Raw genomic sequence first — 16,653 nt, forward strand, 5'->3', positions numbered from 1 at the left:
CCACACTAACCGCGGTTGCCGTATCAACAACAACCCAAGCCCGCAACCAACTCCCCCTAATCCTGTTGAAATCTCCAACACACATTGAATCTCCTTCCACAAGTCGTCCTGTCTCCTCATAGCCAACCTTCAATTGACATAAAAGCTACGGGAATTATTTGCGTAACCTCTTGTTAATCAGTGATTGCGGGTTACACAAACGGGCTGATCCACTGTCCAACACACACGCCTTACTAGATCAATCAAACACAATCGCGACTGGGAGATATACACCGTGAATTGGTCCTAATCCTAGATCTGTCCTTCACCGATCTAGCTCAACCCTTCCAGAATACAATCTAGCTCTATAATGCCTCGCGTCACACGCGCTGTCTCGCGCCGCAACAACACTCATGATATAAAGGACCCTATAAATCCACCCCATACGTCGTTAATTGAAGCTTCGAATAGTACATCAACATTTCCCAGTACACGGAGAGCTCTTGAAGAAACAACTGGTAACCACGACCATACTCAAATCTCGCCTGAGAACATTTCGATCGCTTCAAAGTCAAAACGGGAAAAAGAGGAGATTACCAGAAATAACCCGACAAGAAGAGTAACAGGTATACAGTTAAAAAGATCTCGAAGTATAAGGGACCTAATAAACCCGGAAGAACTTGGGATAAAGGTATTTGGGAATACATTGTTGGGTGACGTTGATAGACACGGCGAGCAAACCCCGCCTACTCGGACTGGTAACAACCGCACGGTGGATAGTCAACGAGGACAAAAAGGCGGGTAAACTTGAGTTTTGTTGGTTCCTATGTCCCTTTCTTATGTTTTTGGTTTCTTTGACGATTGGGGATGTTAGATTAAACATACTAACATATGTCTTCAACAGATATAATAACCCCAGATCCAATGTCCCAGGTCATAGAGGAACAAGTTTCCCCTAAATCGCAGCCTCTACAGCTAGTTCCATCGCAGATTACCCAGACTCCACGATTCGATCCGGAATTGCATAAAAGTCCGGTAAAGGAGGAATTAGCTGACGAAGACGAAGATTCCTTCCTGCAATCTATACGTCCAGCTTTCAAATCAAACAGCAATGACAAATGGGCCAATCCTGAGACACGATCCGTGTCATCCACGTCTCATGCTCAAGCTAGAAATTACCAGGATATCGTAGACCCCTTGGATGCCATAGATGCCCTTGAAGATGCCCTTGAACAGATTGGACAGGCCCTGCCTGTCGTGGAAGAGCACGGGCTCGACTCTCCTCTGAGAGCAGGCACTCCAGCTGATGGAATCCGTTCGTCACGAAAAAACAATACAAGCATAGCTTCCAAGAAGCCCAATGCAGCAATCCAGCACCAACGCAGCGAGGATGAACAGAGGTCGCGACCTAGAGAAGCAAAGCTCTCTCAACGTCCTTCACTGTCTATGAAAACTAGGCAATCATCCGTCGCTGCCGCGCTTTCAACGAAGAACTCTGATCGGCCTGTCAGCAAACCCGCCCGTTCAGCATCAACCGATTCTAGACCAGGTCCTATTCGTGCAACCATATCCAGGAAAAGCAGCCATCCCAACTTATCTTCGGATACCATGCCAACACTGACATCTCGGACAACTAAGGCCCGCCCCAATTCCACCGCCATCAATAGTATATTAAAACCTGGATTTACACCATCTAAATCTACCAAACCGCCCACACGCCCAACATTTGAATTGCCAGGGGAGGCCATATCAAGGCGCCAGAAAGCGCAACGTGAAGAGCGCCTGAAGCGGGAAGAGGAAGAGCTACAGCGAAGGCGAGAGTTTAAGGCGAGGGCGTTGCGAAACTACTCTACACCGTCCTTGCCTGTGAAGGAAACAGTTGCAAGCCGGAGTCGCGCGACGCTCAATGCAGAGGAAGCGCAACAAAACATAAACACCCTAGCTAAAAACCCCAGAAGGTCCGCATCACTTCAGTCACGGAGGTCCAGTGCGCTGGCGTCTACCAGAACCAGCTCCTTGCGCAGTGCTGTGACAAGGAACGCCGCGTCCAGTCACACACAACCAGACACAACGGACACCCCGGCTACCCCAGCACGCCTTGCGAAGCTCAACACTAGACACAAAGATTTAGACTCCAACAGACCACCCCCCAGGGACCAAGACAACCCCAACCCCAGCGAGACCTCGCCAGTATCTTCATCTTCCAACAACAATAACAACAACAACCTAACCACCCCAACCACTACTACCACCTCGACCTCGACCCAGAAAATGATAGATGGCACACTATCCGTGCAAAGGTCGCGTGGGAAAGAGATATTTGCGCGAGATCGGATCCACGAAATCGAACGGGACCGCGAGCGGCGAGAGAAGGAGGAGGCAGCGAAGCGAGCCCGGACTGAAGCGGCGGAGCGGGGTCGGTTGGCTAGCCGCGAGTGGGCGGAGAAACAGAAGTTGAAGCTGAAGCTGGCTAGGAAGAGTCAGACGGATTTGGCAATGGGATGAGAAGGGTTGATTGATTCGGGGATTCGGAGATTGGGGTATTGATAGATGGATTGAGATACGGAGTTTCCAATAGGAGTTTTGGGCGCAGGAGAGGAGATAACTGGGAGTAGGGGTATTGCTTTTATTTATGACTACTGCTGCTGCTGCTGTTTTCCGGATACCTTTCCGTGTTCTGTGTTTTGCATTCTACGTGATTTTTTATTTATTTTTTTCTTTTTCTTTTTTCTTTTTTGTTTTTCTTTTTTTTTTCTTTTTTTTCTTTTCTTTTTTTTTTTTTTTTTTTTTTGCATTATAGTTTTCTGCACTTGGCAACAACAATTATCTATTTATTTATCTGCTAGACGGCTTGTAAAACTATCATCGGCCCGGACTCGATCATACTCGATCATACGATCCCTCAGCCCAATGTGTCGAGATTTTTTGTCTATTTTTTTCGCCTCTCGCCTGTCATCTCGCCAGGAAGCAAGTAAGTTAGTTCAGTTAGCGGGTCCGATCAGATCATTGGAAGCCACATACGTCATGCGTCACTGCCGGGATGGATGGAATCTCTTCTCTTTGCTCGATGATGGTTGTGGTTGTCCGTGTGATGGGTATGATAAAAAAAAAAAAAATTAATTTTTTTTCCGGCGCGGGGAGGAGGTGGTGGGCGGGGAACGCGTGGCGCAACTGGCATAAAAAAGTAAATAAAGCGAAAAGTAAACTAAAGTAAAAAATAAAATAAAATAAAATAAAATAGAAATCTGAGACTCGCAATAAGTCGTAACTCCTCCATAACATACCATACCATAGTGAGAGTAATGTGCATGGCAATAATGGCATGGCATGGGGCACAATAATTTAATTACATAGATAAAATAATAACCAACCCTTTCCTTTCCCCCCCACGGCGGAGAATATACACTGTTATATCAACTCAAAATTCAATTCATAGTTACCAGACAGCCTTACATAACTTCCTTCCTTACATCCCCTTCCCCTACGGTACCTGCATAAACCCGGCTATTATATTATTGCATGTATGTAATAATGTACAGTACATGTCATGTACTCACTCACATCCGCGACACCCGCGCCAGATTTCCTTGCAATGGGGTTTTCTTTTTTTCTTTTATATATATATATATATGGCGTACTCGTCTCGGACTGGACCGGACTGGACGGGGACGTAGTTTGTGGCCCGGTAGAAAAAACGTAGGTTTCTAACAACATACGAGCAATCCCCCTTGATGACGTAACGAGGCCGGCATGACTCAGATTGATCACATATTTCAATCTATAACAGATTTTACAGCTTTTAACTGAGTGAGTATATGTAAAATAATTTGTATATTATAGAGAGATATATAATATTAAATAATGATGAATTTTTTGACGCTTAATATTAATATCGTAGTGATAGTATCATTGCAGTGAGATGAGCTTAACATGATTAATTAGTGTATGTAAAACTCATTCATTTTCATTCCATCTGTTTTATAGCATTGTATCACTATGTCTGTTTCATCAGTTGATGAACACTTAATATATATATGAAATAATGTGATTTCTCATTTTTCTCTTGGCTTCTTCTATTCATTTCTGTCAAAACCTTCTTTTGTGTGTATGCGTCTGTGTGCCCAACCCGCGCGATGTGATGTGATGTATGAAAATGGAAAAAAAAAAAAAAAAAAAAAAAAAAAAAAAAAAAAAAAAAAAAAAAAAAAAAAAAACAATGCGAATGATATTTTTGATCTTTTCAAACGTCAAGTTAAAAAAATAGGAAAAGGGAAAAAGGAAATAGGATGCAAAGAAGAGAGGATAGGATAGGATAGGATAGTATAGTATAGTGATGTATAAAAAGACAAGGCAAGAAAAGAAAGTTAAGAGGAAGCTGATAAAAAAGGAACAAAAGGAAAGGAGACATGTGCATAATGTATGTTCAGCTGTGTGTAGCATGAGTGGAAAAGAGTCATATTGGGATGTTTCTTTCTTTCTTTCTTCTTCTTTTTTTAAATATATTTTTGTTCAAGTGCAGAGATGTCGGATGGAAAGGCAAAGTCTTCGGTGGTTTCTTCTTGTTTCCCTTTCCTTCCCTCAATCACTCTCGAATATATTTTCATGGACGCTTTTTTTTTAGGTTGTTCGCTTTGTGGGGTATATATAGTTTTGTCACTCTTTGTTTTGGTGGGTAAATAATAGCGAAAAAAAAAAAACGCCAGTTCAAAATGCTGCAAAATATGCTTCCGACGCAGAGAAAAGAGTTTCCATCCAAGTTTTGGTTTCGTGGTAGTGTTTTCATGCTCAACCGACACCCCTCAAAGGTTTTTTTGACTCCGCAGACCCAGAAAGTTCGTAGATGTGGTGGTGGCATATATATATATAATGTATATTTTTTAGGAAAAGGGAAAAGTGGTCATGTATAATCGAGTTAAACGACATTGGTTCGAAAGTAATGCCGTTCTTGTAACAGAGAGAGGGGAGGGGAGGGTTGGGTTGGGTCGTAATTGTTGCTCCGTATGGTAAGGAACCATCACGAAGCTGTTCGTCGTCGTTTCCAGTCTCGGACTTTGTCGAAACTACCAGAGTAGTTTTCCAATTCACTTCTCGCTTGACCGGACAGGGAGGAGGAATTCGAGGAGACGCTGTGGAGGGAGGAGAGGGAGGTTTGTGAGGAGGAGGGCGAGAGACGTTGTCGGGAAGCAGATGGCATGGATGGAGTCGAAGAAGAAGAAGAAGAAGAAGAAGAAGAACCGGGGAACTTGTAACCGCTGAAGTCAATGGCGGGACCGAGATATAGAGCTGATGGCTGTTGATGTTGATGTTGATGTTGATATCCTTGAGCGGTCCAGGGACTCGCTACTGGTGTAGTGGTGGTGGGGGACGAAGGTTCTGAATCCGCCGCTGTGGTGGCACAGCCGTCCATCTCTGCTAATCGACAAGCCTGGGAGCAGTATGCCCCTCCCAGCGTCTGTCTATCGCAGACCAGACAGAAGTCTAGTGACCAGGCAGTTGCCATTGTGAGATGTTGCAGTGAAGCGTCGAATTGCGAGCCAGAGGCAGGCTACTTTTGTTCGTTCACTATGGCTAGAGTTTGTTGTATGCTGGTATATATATATATATATATATATATATATATGTATAAATATATATGGAGAGAGAGAGAGAGGGAGATGTGATAAGACGTTTCGAATAGCAGGTTCAGGTGGTAGGTATTAGATTCGAAGGACAGACACGACGGAAGAACGTGATTTAAAGGGCTGATGGCGTGAGTCACGGGCCGGGAAGATGACGATGATGATTGAGGAGAGATGGATGATGTGATGCACGGATGCTGGTCGAAGGTTTTGTTTGGTTTTAAGGTGCAACGAAGGGATCTCTGGTTGCGGCGGGGCGGAGTGGGACCGTGTTGGGAGGGCAGAAGGCGGCAAGAACCGGGAGAGGAGACCAGGAAGAGGAGAGCGAGCAGTCGAGGGAAGCTGGAAACCGACGGGAAGAAGGGAGTAGAAAGAAGGATAGATAGAGATATAAGGAGAGTACAGAGTAGAAGCAGAGTTATATGGAGTGATCATTAAAGAAGAAGAAGAATGAAGAATAAATAAAATAGTCAAGACAAAGAGAAGGGGTGTGGCATGGATTTAAGACTGCTCAGAACAAGCACACAGACAGACCATATATAACCACTCAACAACAACTATGTGTCAGTGAAAAAAAGAAAGAATTTTAATATATATATATTTTTTTTTTAAAAAAAAGGAACTTAATAGCAACGACTCCATACATATAACTAATAATAATATATTCACAGACAGACAGACACAAACAGGCAGGCACCCAAAGCGGGCAAGGGCCAAGGGACAAGGGAACAAGCGAACAAGGGTTCTGCGTATTTTTCATTTGTAAATAAGAAGGGGAGCTGACGCTAGCCAACTAGCTGCAGGCAAAAAGAAAAAAAAAAAAAAGAAAGAAAAACCCTGGCGGCTGATCCAGGCCGTATTATCATCGTATTATGTATCTATCATCCTCGCCAACCATGCACAAGTCCTGTCTGTTGTGTGCTGCTGCAGTAACTCCGTAGTGGTAATAAACAACCCCCTCTGGTCTCCACTTCTCGGCCAGCCTGAGCCAGTCACAAGCCCACACCCAGCCACACATAACAGCCATACAGCCCATACAGCCATACAGCGCCAGACAACTCGGTGGGGCTGTTGGTCGTCAAAAAAGAAAAATAAAAAATAAAAAAATAAAAAGAAAAAGAAAAAGGAAAAAAAAACAAAAAAAACAAAACAAAAAACAACCAAAAGAAAATCTCCTCCCCGGCCCGCCCGTCTGTAACTCACTCGTAAGACTAATATTAATGACGATGATGACGTGCGTCTCGCCGGGGCATTCTCGTCCCCCTCCCCAGTCCCCCCTAAGCAGGCCAAGCAGGCCAAGCAGGCCAAGCTGGCCAAGCTGCTCGCCAATTTGACCACTTGAACCCCAGCCAGCATGTTTGGCGGGCGGGTGGGCTGGGCGTGGACCCTTGTCAGGATCAGGGCGAGCCTAACCACCATACATACTCCGTACTTACTCTGTAGTTATCTATTATTGGGGGAGAGAGGGCCGGGGTTTCTCCGCTCCTTGGCGGCTGCTGCTGCTGCTGCTTGGTGCTTGGGCTGTGTCAGGACTGAGTTGTTGGGCTCAGACAGCGCTAGTGAAAAAATCTTCTGATCGTTTGAAATTTTATATAGGTTTAAGTGAACTTTTTTTTTTTTTTTTTTTTTTTTTTTTTTTGTCACGGTTTGTCGATGTTGTTTTTATGCGAACAATGAGCGGGAACCTAGAAAGATGCAAAGACACGATGCAAAGACACGATGCCAAGCTAGAGAGAGCACATGGCCAAAAACAAGGAATATCCTCTTGAAGCTACCCCGTCCGGACTGATGTAAAAAAAGAATGTTCCCACGGTCGAAGGGTATGAAAAAAGGATAATGAATGATCAGGGCCCAAACCATCCATACTTCCTCCGTACACTTTTAACCCCTGAATAGATCGAGCGAACTTCTTCCAAGGTTTGTCCCCAGGGACAGGGGGCTCTTTTTTCTCTTCTTTTTTTTTTTTTTTTTTTGCAACTCTGTCTGTCCCCTGTCTCAAACATGCCCTCCCCCCTCACCCACCCCATCCATGCTGCTTGTTTCAAAAAAGGCAGCATCTATAACTTTCCCTGCTCTGGACTAGTGAACATAATACAAGCAAAGCATGTGTACAGAGTAATAAGTGTAAGTGGTGTACGAGTAGACTACCCCAACCCCACAAGCAATTTATCATATTCTTCTCCATCGCTGGATGGTTACTCCGTAGTTAGTCAGGCAAAGTGATCATGTCGATGATGGTCCGTCCCCCTCTCCCCTTTCTCTTTCTTCTCTATCCATCCCCATACTCCATTATTACACATAGAATAGCAAGTGTGCCAGCTCTGTCTAATCTATTATTTATTGGTTGGTTCCATGACCTTCTCATCAGTGTCAAATGCTTGCTCAGAGCGCCCAGGGCTCTGTCTACCCTAAACCTTATCAATCTACCGCCAAAGAGTCGAGATCAAAAGACAGGACCTTCAACAACATTATATCTACCCTACCAAGCTTCTGTGTCTTTTTTATTTCAACTCTCACCATCTTTTGTCTTTCCTATACATACATACATACATACATACATACATACATACATACTTCAACTCCCCCCGTTCTCCAGCAACGAAACAGCCAACAACCACAGACGAGACGGGAGGGTATGGCACGGCATTACGCAGTAGCCGCGCTACTCGCTAGAACTACCACTTACGCTGTAGCGTAGCAGAACTAACCTAGCCACAGCCACAGCTAAGCCAAGTAGTCGGAGTATGTATAAGTACATAAGTAGGCTTGAACACCAATGAACAAAAAGAGGGGAAAGGGGGAACCAAATGTGCCAATAATCAGTGGGGCGGGGGAAGGGGAGGGGGGGGGAACTCATATGAACGGCGGGGCGTCTGGGGGATGAGCGGCGCTACTAATTCTTCCTTTCATTATTACGGAGTTACGATGACGCCTAATTTGACGCTTGTACACGGCCGATCTCCACTATTAACTAGTATGTGGCCGCTAGACCTAGTTCCATGGCGGGGCATCACATCGGGCAGCCCTGAGTCCTGATTGGGCTGGCGACTTATCACCTGCCTTATTTATGTCACGTGGATCTACTACGCTACCTAGGGCACAGCCCGCAGGAAATTGTTCGGCCCGACTTTGATTCGGACTTCTCAACGAAGCGAGCTTTCTACAGTGGAGGACAACAGAATCGGTTTTTTAGGTTGACCAAGTTGGGGGAAATGATGTGCAGGTTGGAGCGCCGTTTGAGAAACGGGGGTCCCGAAGTCCATTAGCAGCGGTACTGGGTGGGCATGTCCGTGCGTACCAGGTTGATTATATGCTACCAGCTGGTATCTATCGATCGAGTGCAGCTCATCAGCCAGCACCGGCCCACGGTCATTTTAACATCTGCTTCTTGTCTCCCAAGGTCTTCCAGTCACTCGTCCTGACCGAAGAACGCCCCCCGATATCGCTCTCCCATCTCTTGTTCTGCCTTTGCCTTTGTCGTGCTTCCCAAGTATGTGTTTAGGGCATCCTAGGTGGTTGCATTTCGGGATCGAACGACGCCGCCTGGCTGAGTTGCGAGGTTGGGCACTCGGGTGGGGGGCAATTTGTTAAACATATCAAAGAAACGCTCATGTGGAAGAACATTTTTATCGCCGATACACTTGAGAATGGAAGAGAAGGTGTTGAAGTTGAAGTAAAATCTGTAAGAAAACACTACCAGAGAAGTAGTCAATGTCGCGTCTTCGGTGGGCTATCTAACGCACAAACTCTTGCCTTACCTACTTTGTTGTTTTAGGACTCCCCGCTTATTTCAAGTTTGCCGGCCTCACGGGACTCGGCCGTCCCTAGGGCCACAACATGGTACCTAAATATGGGATAGTGATTGGCCACGGGAAGCACCAAGCCAACCACTCAGTCTCAACTTTACTATATGGCCCAGTTCTGTGGACCCATCCCCTTGTATACCCGTCTCCATATCCCGGAGGATACTGTCAATATATTCTCCTGCCCCAGAGAGGTGAAGAATATGAGCAATGGCGCAGTGTAGTGCAAGGAGCCGAGATGAAGGGGGGTCTATTGATTGATTATCTGTGAGATAGAGTGTGCAAGTGACAGGGATATCTTGTAAGATTCCTGGAGGAAGGAAAGTATCAATTTGATAGGTGTGCTCCTGGCCCGGAACAGGTTCAAAGAAAACTTTAAAGTTGCTGAAAAGGGCATGGAGATCATGAGTAAGACTCATAGCATTAAATGGCTGATCAATATCGATGCCATCAACTAGGTGTGAGACGTCACTGTCAAACATATGAAGAATCATGAGAGCAGCTTTCTTGGAATAATCCTAACCATGTCAATTAGCCAGTTAGTCAAAAGAAGAATTCTCTTTGACAAGATAGCTTACTAATTGGGAATCTGCATTTGTCTGTGTCAGGGGATGTGGAAGTATATGGGCCACTTCTAAAATCATAGATAACTGTCCCTGGAGTGGGTTCGCTTCATCATCTTGGGCATCACAGCCATATTCTGTCAGACGAACTATTGCTTCTTGCGGATCAAATTTGCGAGAGATCACGCAACGATGATGGTCACGGATGAGGCAAGAACCTCGAAGTACTGATATTCGGTCTGGTGTTCCAGTAAATTCACGTCTTCCTTGTACATTTTGAATTACTGAAAGGTGTGCAGGGGAGGGCTGTGGAGTGTGGTGGCTAGATGCTTTGACTATAAAAAGGTTAGCAGACACGACAGGGATTAATAATGGGACAGACGTGGCAGAAAGAAATTATCTATCATAAAGTCTGCAAAAGCGGCCAAGTTTGTGCCATCCTCATCATCGAAGTCGATATTGTTCTCTTCAGCGTCTACCTTCATAGATTGGAAGAAAGAACGTAGAAAGGTATCTCGCGATAACTCAGATCGCGAATATTCATATGTATAGCGAAGGAGTAAAGCGCGGGCTGTATCCATACCTTCTGCTGTTATCCACAGCTCTGAAATGGTGAATAATATCGTAAAATCTGCGCTGAGCCCGGACGCGTTGACCCGGTGTGAAGGGTTGAGGAGGGGAAAAATTGATGATGCCCTCAATGGATGACTGATGGCGATGCGGGGGATGTACAGGGGCCATTGCTTTGTTGTATGTTACTGCAAGAAGAATCGCGAGAGGCTGCAAATATATAATAAGGAAGCGGCTCAGCTGTACCTAGCCTTCATCCTTGCTGAGTCATCCGTGTGATTAGTTATCTCTAACTACTTTTTTTTGGAAAGAAAGCAAAGCCAGACCTTGTGGTTAAGAAAGGGAAATGGAGAATTGGAATCCTCCCGATCAACATTATTATTATTGCGAGCTAGAAAAGAACCTTGGAAGGTTCTGAGAGGCCAATAATGATTTCGACATGCGAGTGCTGAGGCATGGGAAAGCAAAAAATACCGTCTGTAGAGAGAGAGAGAGAGTGTGTGTGTATGGATTGCATGTGTGCGTGTGTTTGCGTCTCCACTCGCTTCTCTCCTCCACGCACTCGTTGGTTAAGCCTGTCAGCTGCTGCCAACACACCACCTGGGCTGCTGGGTATCAGTGTCGGAGCTGAAATACCCACCACACACACACACACACACACACACACACCGTGCGCAGGAAATAGAAAATCTTAATCAAAAAGCATGATGCAAAGTGATGGCAAAAAACGCATGCGCATGAGGGAATTAACTTAATTATGACCAACTAGTTACACCACTCTCCTCTCTATGGAGTATTCCCGTGTCTAACCTACCTATGGACGTGTGGAAAGAAGCCACGAGTGTCGTTGGGTGCGTGTGTATAGTGGGTCTCATCCACCTCGAACCACTCACTCCCTTTTTTACTCTCCGGCTCGCTGGTTCCAGCGCATCAGTACTGTACTCCCTTCCATCAATATCCATGATCCACGACAGGCTCAGCACCGCTCGGCTCCTGCGGTACGGTACGGTGCGAACAAGAGCGGGAGAGACAGCCAGGCAAGCATTGCGCAAATCGTCTCATTGGCTGCTGAAACGACGCACACACTCGTTTCAAGCTCCCAGGCCTCTCAACCTTGGAAGTTCACAGGCTCACAGGCCTCTCAGCAAACATACCTTGTCCCTGTTCGCTGTCCGCTGTCCGCTGTCCGCTGTCCCCTGTCTTCTTTCTGCCTGACTCTCAGACTTCAGGCTTCAGCTTTGTTCCTGAGCGCTGAGTGCTGTTTGATGAAGCGTCATCAAGCTTGCCGTGCCAGGAATGTTAACTGTGGACATTTTTTCCTCTTTTATGAAGGGGGAAAAGTTTCCAATAAATTCTCTCATTGCTCTCTTCCAGAAAGCTTTAACCTCTCAACCAATCAACCATCAGATGGTTGCCTTGATCCCCTGCATAAAACCTCAACAGGGATATTATATCTCTCTCAATTGCTCGCTCTGCAGTTTTATAATCCCAGCAATACGGAGGACATATAAATAATAAATACGCAGTAGTAGTAACACCTGGATACCATACCCAACCTTTGCAAATAAATTAATAAATCCGGGATACAAGGTATGATACCTAAAGCTGCATAATTTATTAAAAAAGAGCAGCCTGACCACCCCCTCCCCCCGAAACCACGCTTGGGACTAGCACCAACAACCGGGCACTGTCTGCCTACTACCGATATAGCTTAGCGGGGGGCCTCTACATCAGCTACAACACAGGAATAAGAAAAATCAGAAGGTTGAAGCGCAGCCCGCACGGCATAAGGCTCAAGCGGGAAAGAAAAGGCGAGATAAAAGTATGTATGCAGGGACGAACGGCAGGAGGATTTTATACAAGGTCGTCGGAGAATCCAAGACACAGTAACTACTAACTAACTAGTCTGTACCAAGTGGTGGTGGCGTGTTCATTTTCTGCGATGGATGCCGTATGGGTGGGCAGGCCATCATGCAAGGCTGCGAGAGGCTGCAGTAGTGGGATTTGGAGAGGGTTTTTTTTTTTTTTTTTTTTTTTTTTTTTTTTTTTTTTTTTCCCTTCTGGCTTGGGTTGGGTTGAATGGAAGGGATGATGAGTGGCGAGACTGAGAGAAGGGATGGATAGAGATTTCCTCTTTCTCTAACCTCTGTTTTACGCCGCGTATGCTATCAATTGCTGCTTTCTTTTCCCATTGCCTCAATTCTCCTCTTCCTCAATAACCTATGCACTAACCGTGCCATGCTTACTCACTCTCTGTAGTGAGTGCGCCACAGCGTACGGAAAACCACACTGTAAAGAAAATATTTTCAATATCTTCATTCTTCATCTTCAAATAATCATCATTAATTATAACCATGTCTAAATCTTCTAATTACACTGAGGAGCAGTTGCAAAGAGCTGTTGACATGTACAAAAGCAATTCAAAATTAAAAATCACATCTCTGTCGCAAGAATTCAAAGTCTCATATGCCACCTTGTATGAGAGGATCAACAGGAAGAAATCAAGGACTATGAGGGTTCCACTGAATCGAGCATTGAATGACAGCCAGGAAGAGGCAATTAAGATATGAATTCATCAATTGCAGTTAATAAGACTGTCTGCTACAGATATGAGTAGTATAATGATAGATAATTCCTTGCTAATCTGAAGAGCATCTGACTGCAAGCATTCAAACCTGACACTGTGAGAGCTGGCTTTGCTGACTGTGAAATGTATCCAGTTAATCACGATATAATTCTCAATCAATTGAGACCTCTTACCATTGATGATGCCCCGGATCTCAACATATACGATGATGATGGTGATGTATGTGATCACTTTACCCCACCACCTGCAGATTGACTGTCAACTGCCTCCTTGCAATTAACCTCCCCAGAGATGGTTGCAAAACTACGTCACCAAATCGATGCAGCAGCCAAGGCCTTAGAAGATGTGAAGGATACCCTTACACCTGGTTTGACAAGGTGGTTGAACAAGATCTTCAAGAGTAGCATGGTCCAGGCGGAATTGAACGCGCACCGTGAGGATGAACTTGCAGATCATTATTGAGCAAATAGACATCAGGTCGTCAAATCCTCCCACAGGCAGGTGCAAGTAGGTGGAGTCCTCACTATTAAGAATACCAATCGCAAGATCGCGACCTGTAGAGCAGATGAGATGAAAAAGACATTCAATAAGACTCTTCAATCGATTGGAATCAAACCTACAAAATCTACAGCCACTCAACCACAACAAGATAATTCTATAGAATCTCAACTTACAGTGGATTCTACACCTTCTAATGAGTATATAAATAATCTTTATGTTATAGATAGATGTGGTGGTGATTATTAATTAATTTTTGAAGATTACTATATTCAAAATATTTTCTTTACGGTGTGGTTTTCCGTACGCTGTGGCGCACTCACTACAGAGAGTGAGTAAGCATGGCACGGTTACTAAATTGAATACCGAGTGGTATTTAATAACAACAAGTGATGGTGTTTGTGACACACCCCAAGCTTTCGCTTTGTGCACTTGTCTTGCTCGCCCTGCCTGCCCTTCCTGTGTCTCTTTGGCTGTGTACAGACTGTAGGCTGCTTTAGTTGTGCTGCAGCTATCTTTTAGCTCCCACTACGGCAGCCTATAGTGACATTCCCACGCTGTTTTCCCTTTTTTTTCTTCACCGTGGCAGTGGCAGTTTGGCAGCAGCGGCTACCACAGACAAGGCCAGCTAGCTGGAACAATTGCTTGTGCGCAGAGTACGTAGTGTATTATTAGTTCTGTAAACCCCTTCTGTCTGCTAGGACCAAAACTTCCTCTGTGGCTTGAGTTCTCAACTGCTATGCCTTATGTTTGTGTAGTGCGGTAATCTATTTTTTAATTGCTTTTCTTGTGTTTCTCGAAATCCGTTGATATCAAAGCACCTACACTCGCCACACACACCCACCCAACCCTCAATTGATGGAGGGGAGAAGGTAGAACAAAAATAAAAATAAGAAAGTTAGAAGTGGCTTGTGACAGCCTTATCCTTATCGTAATCTTTTTCTTTGTGAGTCCTCCTCCCCCCCCCCTCCCGGGTACTGCTCTCAATCATCATCGTCATCGTCATCGCTATTCAACTTATCTCTCCGGCAAACGGCAGATCCGAGCATGTTGCTTGTTGGTTATACAAAAATAAATACCCTTGATTTGATACCCACAGCTACATACCAGACAAACCAAGCCCTTGCCCGGCCCCGCCGCTGAGCTTAGCTATCCTGCAGAAATACAGTACATACATATATGCAAGTGCCCTGAACGGGACGGGGGACCTTAGGGATGGGATATGTGAACATTTGAAGCCTTTGATCTCCGTTTTCGTGTCCTCTCTGCAACTCATCCATCTGCTGACGAATCCGCGAGCTTTCTTGCTCTTCTCTCTCTCTCTCGAGATACATAGCTTAGTTCAATGCACTTTTCTTTTGCAGTTTATACCAACGACTGTTAGTAATGTACTATATTATTGTATTGGTGGAATCTGAATGCTGGATGGGATTTTTTAACAATGATATATGTCCTTTAACCCTCCCAGAGATGTTTTCCAGAACCAGAATAGAAATATATGTACAGAGCTGGGAGTACAGTAGCTACATGTAAACAAAAAAGAATTCCCACCAGACAACAGAGAAACTCACACCATGAAAGTATGAGTTATTTATTTCATGCTTTTCATACCCTCAAGCTTCCTGCTCACAGCACAGAGTAGCTAAATAGCTCCTTGCCAAGTCTCTTTCTTTGTAGCTTTCTTCACCTGCCAGTCAGTAGAGAAGGGGAGTTCAAATTTTTTTTTTTTTTTTTTTTTTTTTTTTTTTTTTTTTTTTTTTTTTTCTGTCATGCGTTTATGTAGGTGTTGAATATGCTCATGCTGTGTGTTGGTGTTAGCTCTTTGTTCAGCCAATAGCTGGAGTTAACTTTCACTTTGCTTGATACATGCATCCTTTCATGATGGATGGGTGGATAGTAGTAGTAGAAGCTCAGTTTCAGCAGTTGTAAGCTCTAATATTTTGCGAAGGTTTTGGCGCTCCTTTTTCTTTCTTTCTTCTAAATATAACTAGAGAAGGGGAGTTATGTTGTTGCCGCCTGAAACACAACAAAGCTTTTACCATGATTTTTACCTTGGTGTTACTGCTCTCCTCTGCTGCTCTAGCTGCATTTTTACCCAGATTGGAAGAACACGTTCATCCCGTTTTACACAGTCAGTATTCGATAATGAGCTAGCTGGGCCGGGTTGATCCTCCATCGGTATGGTATTTCTTCTTCTTCCCTAAAGCATCAGTAGGAAAACACGTACGTGCACTCACATATGTACAGTACATACATCTCCACCACCACACATATACATACTCGCATAAAAATTTTTCACACGCAGACAGACAGATAGTCATATTTAAAACTCTCCCTTTTCGCAAGAAGTGAGGCATGTCATGTCAGGCCAGGTCAGACCAGAATCAGAAGAAGGGCTCAGAACAAAACAAGCAAGAAACCCTTTTTCCTCGGCCTGTAATATGCCGCCACAGAGCTGAGCTGTGTAGGCATTGCGCCTTTTTTATGTAATTTCTCATGCATTCTTTACGTTATGAATTTCGGACACACAGACAAAAAATTATTTCTATTCAAACTTGGTTTGTTTGGGTTTGGTCTTGAAGAGAATATGCATGTAATCTGTATACAGAGTGGATGGATATCTATCTAATAATCTTAAAATGAAAAAAAATCTCCGGGTACAATAAATGAACCCATGAACAGAAAAACCAGCTTCGGACAAGTGTAATAATAAAAAGGAGACCATTGTTTAAATTATCTCTGATATCAACAGTAGTTAAACTTACCCCTCTCAATGCCATGCTTGTAAAGTAAAAGGAAGAAGGCTTCTCGGCAATTATCATGATACACGTATAGTTAATCCGTATTAAATAAGCTGATCACTTTCCTGCAAACTGGAAATGTTGTGAGAGGTAGTTAGTGCTATTATTGTACAGGAGGTGTAGCAACAACACAGAGAAAGTCAAGATGATTTCTTTTTTCCCCTTTCAATTTTTAATTTTTGCCCACCTTGCCCTGTATTCATCCTTTTAGATAAATTTTTCAGCGATTCAATT

General features: G+C 44.4%; 3 protein-coding genes across 5 annotated transcripts; 1 reads left to right on the top strand and 2 right to left on the bottom strand.

Moving 5' to 3' along the window:
• The first annotated feature begins 40 nt into the window (after nt 1-40).
• On the top strand, nt 41-3,177 carry BDCG_01377. 3 transcript variants are annotated; one of them, XM_045416876.1, is made up of 2 exons: nt 41-776; nt 884-3,134. In XM_045416876.1, exons 1-2 carry the CDS (start codon nt 350-352, stop codon nt 2,482-2,484), a joined length of 2,028 nt encoding a protein of 675 aa, XP_045279564.1. In that variant the 5' UTR covers nt 41-349; the 3' UTR covers nt 2,485-3,134. The 3 variants fall into 3 exon arrangements, with proteins under 3 accessions (XP_045279564.1, XP_045279566.1, XP_045279565.1); XM_045416878.1 differs by having other exon boundaries at nt 42-799; nt 884-2,839; XM_045416877.1 differs by having other exon boundaries at nt 57-795; nt 884-3,177.
• Nucleotides 3,178-4,993: 1,816 nt separating this feature from the next.
• Nucleotides 4,994-5,479, bottom strand: BDCG_01378 (uncharacterized protein; the record flags this gene model as incomplete). Its single annotated transcript, XM_045416879.1, has 1 exon — nt 4,994-5,479. The coding sequence occupies one exon, from the start codon at nt 5,477-5,479 to the stop codon at nt 4,994-4,996; it is 486 nt and encodes a 161-aa protein (XP_045273844.1).
• Nucleotides 5,480-9,441: 3,962 nt separating this feature from the next.
• BDCG_16351 (uncharacterized protein) lies at nt 9,442-10,448 on the bottom strand (the record flags this gene model as incomplete). Its single annotated transcript, XM_045425597.1, has 3 exons — nt 9,442-9,918; nt 9,979-10,298; nt 10,346-10,448. The coding sequence occupies 3 exons, from the start codon at nt 10,446-10,448 to the stop codon at nt 9,442-9,444; spliced, it is 900 nt and encodes a 299-aa protein (XP_045279567.1).
• Nucleotides 10,449-16,653: the final 6,205 nt, after the last annotated feature.

The sequence above is a fragment of the Blastomyces dermatitidis genome (assembly GCF_000003525.1).
Source record: "Blastomyces dermatitidis ER-3 genomic scaffold supercont1.2, whole genome shotgun sequence".
Taxonomy (NCBI): Eukaryota; Fungi; Ascomycota; class Eurotiomycetes; order Onygenales; family Ajellomycetaceae; genus Blastomyces; species Blastomyces dermatitidis.